Source organism: Stigmatopora nigra, chromosome 12 (genome assembly GCF_051989575.1).
Source record: "Stigmatopora nigra isolate UIUO_SnigA chromosome 12, RoL_Snig_1.1, whole genome shotgun sequence".
NCBI classification, from domain to species: Eukaryota; Metazoa; Chordata; class Actinopteri; order Syngnathiformes; family Syngnathidae; genus Stigmatopora; species Stigmatopora nigra.
The window spans coordinates 730,291-739,595 of NC_135519.1; the positions used below are offsets into that span (position 1 = coordinate 730,291).

General features: G+C 42.8%; 1 protein-coding gene across 1 annotated transcript in view; it reads right to left on the reverse strand.

Annotated features, from left to right (window-relative positions):
• The window catches only part of vps8 (VPS8 subunit of CORVET complex), a 109,302-nt gene extending 108,020 nt beyond the window's left edge, over positions 1-1,282 (reverse strand). Inside the window, exons 1-2 of the mRNA XM_077728937.1 lie at positions 1,154-1,282; positions 751-783 (exon numbers count right to left, since the gene is read on the reverse strand). Coding sequence (XP_077585063.1) covers positions 751-783; positions 1,154-1,267 — 147 coding nt within the window. The 5' untranslated portion in view covers positions 1,268-1,282. The remainder of the gene's footprint in view (positions 1-750; positions 784-1,153) is intronic.
• Positions 1,283-9,305: the final 8,023 nt, after the last annotated feature.

The window sequence follows — 9,305 nt, forward strand, 5'->3', positions numbered from 1 at the left end:
CTTTCGTCTGAAAGTAAGGGTGCAAATAGTGCCAACCCGGAGAAGAAAAGTATTAAAATTTAAAACAAAATTAGAATTAAGTTTAGATTAAACTTATTTTTGAGTGTGTCTGCATCGTAATTCAAGTTAATTAAAATTGGTTTATGTTAGGTCACGAGTGCGTTGCCGTGCAAAGCCCCCCCCCTTCTCTACCCTCTGCGAAATCCGTCTAATTTTAGTTCAATTAAACACATTACAGTGTACTATTAAACCACTAGTTATTTGTTATTTTGGTATTGGATATCGAATTAGAAGAAATAAAACATGTTTTCCAATCCAATACCCTGTTTTTGGTGTTTTTTCAGGGGGTTGGAACAAATTAATTTGTTTTTAGTTCATTTCTATGGGAAAAGGTTGTTTGAGTTACGAAAAAAATATATATACATACGAACTCAGTCCCGGAACAAAAAGAGCTCGTATCTCAAGGTACCACTGTACTTATTTATTGATTGTTTATTCTGTTTGTTGTTGTTGTTTGTGCACTGTGGTGAAAGCTTTAATTGCCATTATACTTGTATAATGTGAATAAAAACATTCAGATAAATTCAATTCAATTCTTGAAAATGTTAACATGTCTGAAGAGATTTTGGAAACTAAAAATTAAATCGCTTTGCCTTTAATAAGGTGGAAATTATTTGTTCTAAATATGCTGTGGTGCAAAAATTTAGAAGCCTTGTTAAAAATAATCTTTCATGCTAAATCAATACTCACTATAGCAGTTGGAAGTCCAGCATCAACTTTGTCCTGTGGAAAGATACAAATGCTAAAGTTAACCTTTGTTCTACTGTATAATGTCGTGTTTGACAAAACTTCATTAAACTCTTAATTGATTTAATAAAATTTTGATTTCCCACAACCTTCCAAGACACAAGATACAAAAAGAAAACAAAAGTTTGCTGACCATTTCAACTTCAATGACATTCATACTTTCAATTTCTTTTGTATTATTTCAGACAAAACTGGACTAAAACTGAAACCATAATAACATTTAAAATTATAGCAACACTTACATTGTATAACTCTTATTGGTACATGTCTCCAAGTTGTGTATGATTATAGAAATACAGTTTCTTTTTTAAGATGAGTGATGTGTGTGTATGTGCTTAAGTATTACAGCAGCCGAGACGATCTGTGCAGAGATGCCCTGAAGTAAGTTGTGTTGAAGAACTGATCCATGAACTGCCCCTTTGAATTCTACTCCCTTCTTCTTCCTAATAAAAAATAACATTTCAACATGCACAATTTTAGCATAAACCTTTTTGAAGAAAAAAAACAATGTGTAACATTTACAGTATTTACTCGCATAAGCCGCGGGGGTACGGCTTGTATGCGCATATAAATACGACATGCACAAAACTGCAAGTTGATGACGCCATGGCACAATGATGTCATGACACAATACAATGCAGCTGATACGGTCATTTATTTCAAAATAGAGAAAGGATTAAATAAAACGCTAAACTAAATTAATTTTGACGTGTATGAGTGAAAGTCAGGAAAAAAACATGTATCTTGCATAAAACGTGAAAAAAGATGTCACTGCTTGCTTGGGGCATGGCCATAATACCTCGGTCGGGGTGCAGGGCTCTTACATAGGGCGCTGCCGTCTAAACCTAATTAGATGTTGTTGGGTTTATTCTGTATTACTATTATACATGTGTGCAGTAATTCATTTCTTTGTTAAATCATTAAAAGTCTTTCTATTGTTCGGCTCGAGGTCATAAACTGCCGCCTAGTCCACTCTCACATGGACTTCTCCAAGGATTGTTGACGCTACATCTCACCCAGTATCGGGCTGTGAGGGTGGTTGATCGGGCAAGGACTCGATATCTGCCATTTCCAGCAACGGAGCCCAAAACAAAGATATTGTTTCTGCCACGTCCATAACACTCGTGATGCACTTCAGGCTTCTTTATGTAATTGTTATATGATTGTTAGGTCAAATGAAGGCGTGATTGTTTTTGTTTTAATGCCTTAAAGCTGTACGCAAAATACTGTTCGGGAGGGATACTTTGGAAGATCGCCTCCCTTAAGGTTACTTATCCGTGATCCAATCTATTTAATTAAATGTCAATAATTGAATAAGATGTCTGCCTGCAGTTATTGATAATTACGAACGAGGGTAATTATTAATGAACCTATTAGATGTGCTCTGACTGGCCAGATTGGATGGGATTGGATAACTTTATTCATCCCATATTCGGGAAATTCCGTTGTCGCAGTAGCAAGATGCAGAAATTGGAAAGGCATTTTAGACATTAATAGATAGGTAATAAGTTAATAAATAAATAGATCTTTGCATGATCCTTGTGGTAGGTTTTATTTTCCTCACCATAGGGATGTAGGTGGGAAACAGATGGACCAGGTTGTGGTCTGAGCAGCCCAGTGGGGGCAGGGGGACTGAGCTGGAGTCGAAGTCAAGGGGGCATGGTTAAAATCACCAGAGATAAGAAGGAGAGACTGGGGGTGTGACGTCTGTATCCGGGACACAGTAGTGTGGAGCAGCTTGCGAGCCACTGCCGCATCGGCCGAAGGAGGTATGTATATACGCAGTTATTACGATTACGTGTGAGAACTCCCGGGGATGAAAAACGGCCTGATGCTAACAGCTACTACCTCGATATCTCGAGTGCAAAGTTGCTCCTTCACAGTAATAAGCCCAGGACTGCACCATCAACTATTAATAAAAACAGCTAGTCCCCCACCTTACTTCCTACCGCTCTCCTCAGTATCTCTGTCCGCCCTCACCAGCTGAAAGCCATCCAAGGAGATGAGAGTCTGATATACGCTCACCCAGCCAGGTCTCCGTCAAGCACATAATGCAGATGCTCCGATATTCTCCTTGTTGTTTGGTCAGCGCTGTTAGCTCTTCCATCTTATTGGGGAGAGATCTTACGTTCCCCATAATAATATATGGAATGCTGGATCTGAAGCGTCGCTTTTTCTCCTGACATTTTTGTCCAGCTGTGCATCCTCTTCTCTTCCTCTCTAACTCCGCGGGGAGGTCCAGGTCCAGGGGAATCCCGGTGTTGCGTAGCGCTAACAGTTGATCCTTTGTGTAAAGCAGCGTAGGCGTGGCTGAGTGTGTCAAAAAAGTAGTGTCCAAAATTTGAAATTTGAAGAGATTAACTAAACTAATAGATCAAAGTTTGCCTCTCACAGAGCTTGAGTCTTGACTAGAGTCTTGAAAGTAAAGTTTTAAAACATTAAAGTATCAAATATAATGTATAAAGTAAGTATCAAGTAAAGTCTTAAGAGACAATAAAACATAAAAATAAAAGATAAAAAATCTGTAAAAAAAAGCTGTAAAAACACAATACAAGTGAGGGTTTAGGGAGCTATTGCAACAAGCAGCCGCTTTGAACGGCGCCTATGTGAGTAGCCATGATTTTGAAATAAAATTAAATTCTACTTTGATTTTTTTTCATTTTATTTCATGTTCGAATGTGACAACTATTCGAGTAATATGAACCATCGACAGAATTGAGATCTGCACAGAGGAATGAGCCAAAATACCAGCAACAGTGTGTGAAAAGCTTGTAAAGAGTTCCAGAAAATGATATACACGAAAGAGATGCGGCAAAAAAGACAATGCGCTACAATGATAAACAGCCTCTCGTGTCTTGGCCACCTGATTTTCTCGCATCTCTAAATTTTTCACGTATCTAGAGATAATTATTTGCTTGAAAATGTCCTCGTATCTTGAAATGCTCAAATCTCGAAATTCTCATATATAGAGATGCTCGTATGTAGAGGTACCACTATAGTTCTTTTATCAAATTAAATAATTTGATATTTTGCATCCACAAACAAAGGTATATTAACTTCCTTATGATATTGACCTTAAAATAGTGCTTTTGATTCTTACAGTATCTGAGAAAAACCATGTGTCATGATTTTTCTTAAGATTTGCTCTATTAAAACCATGAATATGGAGATGAAAATTGGGAATGAAGGGGAGGCTTATACACAAAAAAATGGTCAAATTCAACAATTTTAAGGCAATTTCAAGGGTGCGGCTTATACGCTCGGGTGGATTATATTGGAATAAATATGGTAGCTGTCGATGTTTTAACCATAGTGCTGACCTTAATCATAATATAAAAAATATATTCTTTTTATGTGTATTAATGTACTTTGAGTAAGGCAGTAGGACAATCTTTTCTTTCTATTTTTTTAACGAAGAGCATACAGGCATTGCACCCTGCCATATAATTGGAATGAACATTAATGAGAGCTTTTGACAAATATTATTTAGTGTCCTGAGCACGAAAAAGTTTGTAACTGCACAGATAGGGGACTGGATATGAATAATATCTCTGTCTGTCCGTCTATCTCTGTCTGTCCGTCTATCTCTGTCCGTCCGTCTATCTCTGTCTGTCCGTCTATCTCTGTCTGTCCGTCTATCTCTGTCTGTCCGTCTATCTCTGTCCGTCCGTCTATCTCTGTCCGTCCGTCTATCTCTGTCCGTCCGTCTATCTCTGTCCGTCCGTCTGACTCTGTCCGTCCGTCTATCTCTGTCCGTCCGTCTATCTCTGTCCGTCCGTCTATCTCTGTCCGTCCGTCTATCTCTGTCCGTCCGTCTATCTCTGTCCGTCCGTCTATCTCTGTCCGTCCGTCTATCTCTGTCCGTCCGTCTATCTCTGTCCGTCCGTCTATCTCAGTCCGTCCGTCTATCTCTGCCCGTCCGTCTATCTCTGTCCGTCCGTCTATCTCTCTCCGTCCGTCTATCTCTGTCCGTCCGTCTATCTCTGTCCGTCCGTCTATCTCTGTCCGTCCGTCTATCTCTGTCCGTCCGTCTATCTCTGTCTGTCCGTCTATCTCTGTCCGTCCGTCTATCTCTGTCCGTCCGTCTATCTCTGTCCGTCCGTCTATCTCTGTCCGTCCGTCTATCTCTGTCCGTCCGTCTATCTCCGTCCGTCTGTCCGTCCGTCCGTCCGTCCGTCCGTCTATCTCTGTCCGTCCGTCTATCTCTGTCCGTCTGTCTGTCCGTCCGTCCGTCCATCTCTCCGTTTGTCCGTCCGTCTCTCCATCTGTCCGTCTGTCCGTCCGTCTCTCCGTCCGTCTCTCTGTCCGTCTCTCCGTCCGTCTCTCTGTCTGTCTGTCCGTCTGTCCGTCCGTCTGTCCGTCCGTCTGTCCATCCGTCTGTCCGTCCGTCTGTCCGTCCGTCCGTCTGTCTGTCCATCCATCTGTTCGTCTGTCCGTCTGTCTTTGTCGGTCTCTCTCTCTCTCTGCCTTTCCGTCTCTTTTTCTCTCTCTGTCTTTCACCGTCTCTCTCTCTATCTCTGTCTCTCTCTCCATCTCTCTTTCCAGCTCTCTCTCCGTCTCTCTCTCCATCTCTCTCTCCGTCTCTCTCTCCGTCTCTCTCTCCGTCTCTCTCTCCGTCTCTCTCTTCGTCTCTCTCTCCGTCTCTCTCTCTGTCTCTCTCTCCGTCTCTCTCCGTCTCTCTGCCGTTTCTCTGCTGTCTCTCTCTATGTCTCTCTCTACGTCTCTCTCTACGTCTCTCTCTACGTCTCTCTCTACGTCTCTCTCTACGTCTCTCTCTACGTCTCTCTCTACGTCTCTCTCTACGTCTCTCTCTACGTCTCTCTCTACGTCTCTCTCTCCATCTCTCTCCATCTGTCTCTCCGTCTCTCTCTCAATCCCTCTCTCTGTCTGTCTCGCTCTCTCTGTCTCTCTCTCAATCCCTCTCTCTGTCTGTCTCTCTCTCCGTCTCTCTCTCAATCCCTCTCTCCGTCTTTCTCTCTGTCTCTCCCTCTGTCTCTCTCTCCATCTCTCTCTCTTTCCTTCTGTGTCTGTCTTTCAAATCAAATCAAAATTAAAAGCTTTTATTGTCATCATACACAGCGTATAACTAAATAGGTTGTGCTACTCCACAGTGCATTTTTCCAGTAAAAAAACAACATAGATAAGTAATTTAAAAATATAAAAATTCACATCCTGACAAGGTAAATTCTAAAATATTGTACAATCTAAGATAATGCACATTGTTATTGCACACCCCGAAGTTATATCTGCTGCCATGCTTCCAGTTTGTCAGCCAGAATGTCCGGTATTATAGTGTCGAAGGCTGAGCTATAGTCAATGAAAAGCATCCTCGATAGTTCCCATGGTGCTCCAGGTGGCTCAGTGCTGTGCGTAGATCTGGCGATGGCGTCCTCACTGGACCTTTTTGCGCTATAAGCAAACCCGTGAGGGTCAACTGAGGGAGGGATTGTATCCCCGATGTGGCGGACGACCAACTTTTCAAAGCATTTCATGATCATAGGTGTAAGTGCAACAGGCCTATAATCATTCAATTTGTGGTGTTCAAAGAGTTCCCAATAGTGCGGGAAAAACTGTCCTGCAGCTGAGAAAGGTCGTCCTCAGGCCATGCTTTTATCATGTTTATTTGTGGCCTTGTCTGCCTCCAAATTGGGGTGTATGAGGGGGTTGGGGAGATGGTTGGATCCAGCAAGGTGAGGGAGGGGTGTGGCTCTATAAGCATGATTGATGTTCGAATAAACATGGTCTAGAATTTTATCTCTTCTGGTGTGACACTTCACGTACTGTATAAACTAAGGAAGAACAGTCTTAAAACATGCTTTGTCGCCAGCGACAATAAGGACTCCATCGGGGTGGTGAAGCTGCTGTTCGTTTAGCTAATAGGCTAAGTTCCATGCTAACATTAGCATCCAGTGGGATGCAAACAACCATTACAATCACTATCGTTAGCTCCCGAGGTCAGGGGTCTCAAACTCACACGACATTGGCCGGGCTGTCCAGTGCCTCGCTCACTCCGCTCGGCTCGGAGAGCTGCCGTAATCCAATTCAATCGGAGAGCGAAAGTGCGCATGCGCCACAGACCCGCACGACTGAAAGTTAGACAGTCAAATCGAAAGTGCGCATGCGCCACAGAACCACGCGACTGAAAGTTAAAAATTCAATCCGAGACTCATTCCTAGTGTAAACACATATTACAGCCCCAGAGATGTCTGTTTCAAAGCCTGCCGTGAAGAGAAAGGTCAGTGATGAGCACAGACAGTTTCAAGCAAAGTGGGGAGTGCAATATTTCTTTGTTGAATATGGGGATGTGCTCTACTTCACTGAGGTACGTTGGCTCAGCAGGGGAAATGTATTGAAGAGATTTTTTGAGTTGTTAGCAGAAGTAAAAGACTTCATGGAGATAGACGGGGTTGCTGTTCCTGTGCTAAGTGATCCCAAATGGCTCATGGACTTAGCTTTTCTTGTTGATATCACACATGAGCTTGATGTACTTACTGAACAAGAAGCTACAAGGCCCCGGGCAACTTGTCAGTGCTGCCTATGACAACGTGAGAGCATTCTGCACTAAACTTTTGTTATGGAAAGCCCAGCTCTCTCAGACAAACCTTTTCCATTTACCAGCATGCAAGGCTCTTGTGGATGTAGGCACACCATACAGTGGTGAGAATTATGTGTTTCGAAGCTGCAGGAGGAATTTGATCACAGATTTGCAGACTTCAAGACACACAAAGCCACATTTCAAATTTTTGCAGACCCCATTCTCCTTTGATATGCAAGATGCCCCTCCCGAGCTTCAAATTGAGCTCATTGACCTGCAGTGCAACTCTGCACTCAAAGCCAAGTTCAGGGAGGTGAGTGGAGAAGCAGACAAGCTTGGACATTTTTTGAGAGAGTTGACCCCCAGCTTCCCTGAACTATCCCGAACTATCCCGATCCTTGAACTTCAATAAGTCCAAGCATAGGTCCAGACTTACTGATGAGCATCTTCAAGCACTATTGAGGGTCTCCACTGCTTCCTCCCTCAAGCCAAATGTGACTCAACTATGTGAGAAGAAGCGCTGCCAGGTCTCCAGCAGCAAAAAGTAGACAAGAGAAGCTGTGTCCAGAATATTTCATGTTCAATGTTTCACTCAAGTTCAGAAAGTTAAAATTTAAAGAGCTGTTAATACAGACACTTGAAACAGAATAAAAATAATTAGTTTTCTCTACTTAGCCAGCCACTGTATATCTACTGTATTCTCATTATTTTTTATTTTTTTTATTACTTATTGATTTATTTTTTTATTATTCTTTAAGTTAATGTATTTATTACATTATTTTTAGTTAAATATAAAGATATTTGATAACGTTGGAAAGTTTTATCAGCGCTTTTCTTGTGGAAACCCTGATGCGGCCCAGTCTCACCCAGACTCTGCCTCTTGCGCCCCTCAGGTAAATTGAGTTTGAGACCCCTGCCCTAGGTAGATAGAAGGGCATATACCGAACTACCAAGAGCTCTAAGTCAGGGGAACAGTGAGTGTTAATGATCCTACTGTTGCAGCACCAGTCGTTGTGTATGAGCACGCAATCCTGCCAGTGTAGCGCGCGGCTAGCTAGGGTTACCGCGGTGTTAGGGATGTCTCTCTCTGTCTCTCTCTCTCTCTGTGACTCTCTCCCTCTGTCTCTCTCTCTCTGTCTCTATCTCTGTCTCTCTGTGTGTCTCTCTCTCTCTGTCTCTCTCTCTGTCTCTGTGTCTCTCTGTGTCTCTCTCTCTCTGTCTCTCTCTCTGTCTCTGTGTCTCTCTGTGTCTCTCTCTCTCTGTCTCTGTGTCTCTCGCTCTGTCTCTCTCTCTGTCTCTCTCTGTCTCTCTCTATGTCTCTCTCTTTCTCTGTCTTTCTCTTTCTCTGTGTGTGTGTCTCTCTCTCTCTGACTCTCTCTCTCTGTCTCTCTGTCTCACTCTCTCTCTCCCTGTTTCTGTCTCTCTCTCTGTCTCTCTCTTTCTCTCTGTGTGTGTCTCTCTCTCTCTCTGTCTCTCTCTGTCTCTCTCTCTTTCTCTCTCTCTTTCTCTGTCTTTCTCTTTCTCTGTCTGTGTGTTTCTCTCTCTCTGTCTCGCTGTCTCTCTCTCTGTCTCTCTGTCTCTCTCTCTGTCTCTCTGTCTCTCTGTCTGTCTCTCTGTCTCTTTCTCTGTCTCTCTGTCTCTCTATCTGTCTCTCTCTCTCTGTCTCTCTGTCTCTCTATCTGTCTCTCTCTCTGTCTCTCTCTCTGTCTCTCTATCTGTCTCTCTATCTGTCTCTCTGTCTCTCTCTGTCTCTCTCTGTCTCTCTCTCTGTCTCTCTCTCTCTCTCTCTCTCTCTCTGTGTCTCTCTCTCTCTCTGTTTCTCTCTCTCTCTGTCTCTCTCTCTCTCTCTCTCTGTGTGTCTCTGTCTCTGTCTCTGTCTCTCTCTCTCTCTCTCTCTCTCTCTCTCTCTCTCTCTCTCTCTCTCTCTGTGTCTCTCTCTCTCTCTGTCTCTCTCTCTGTGTGT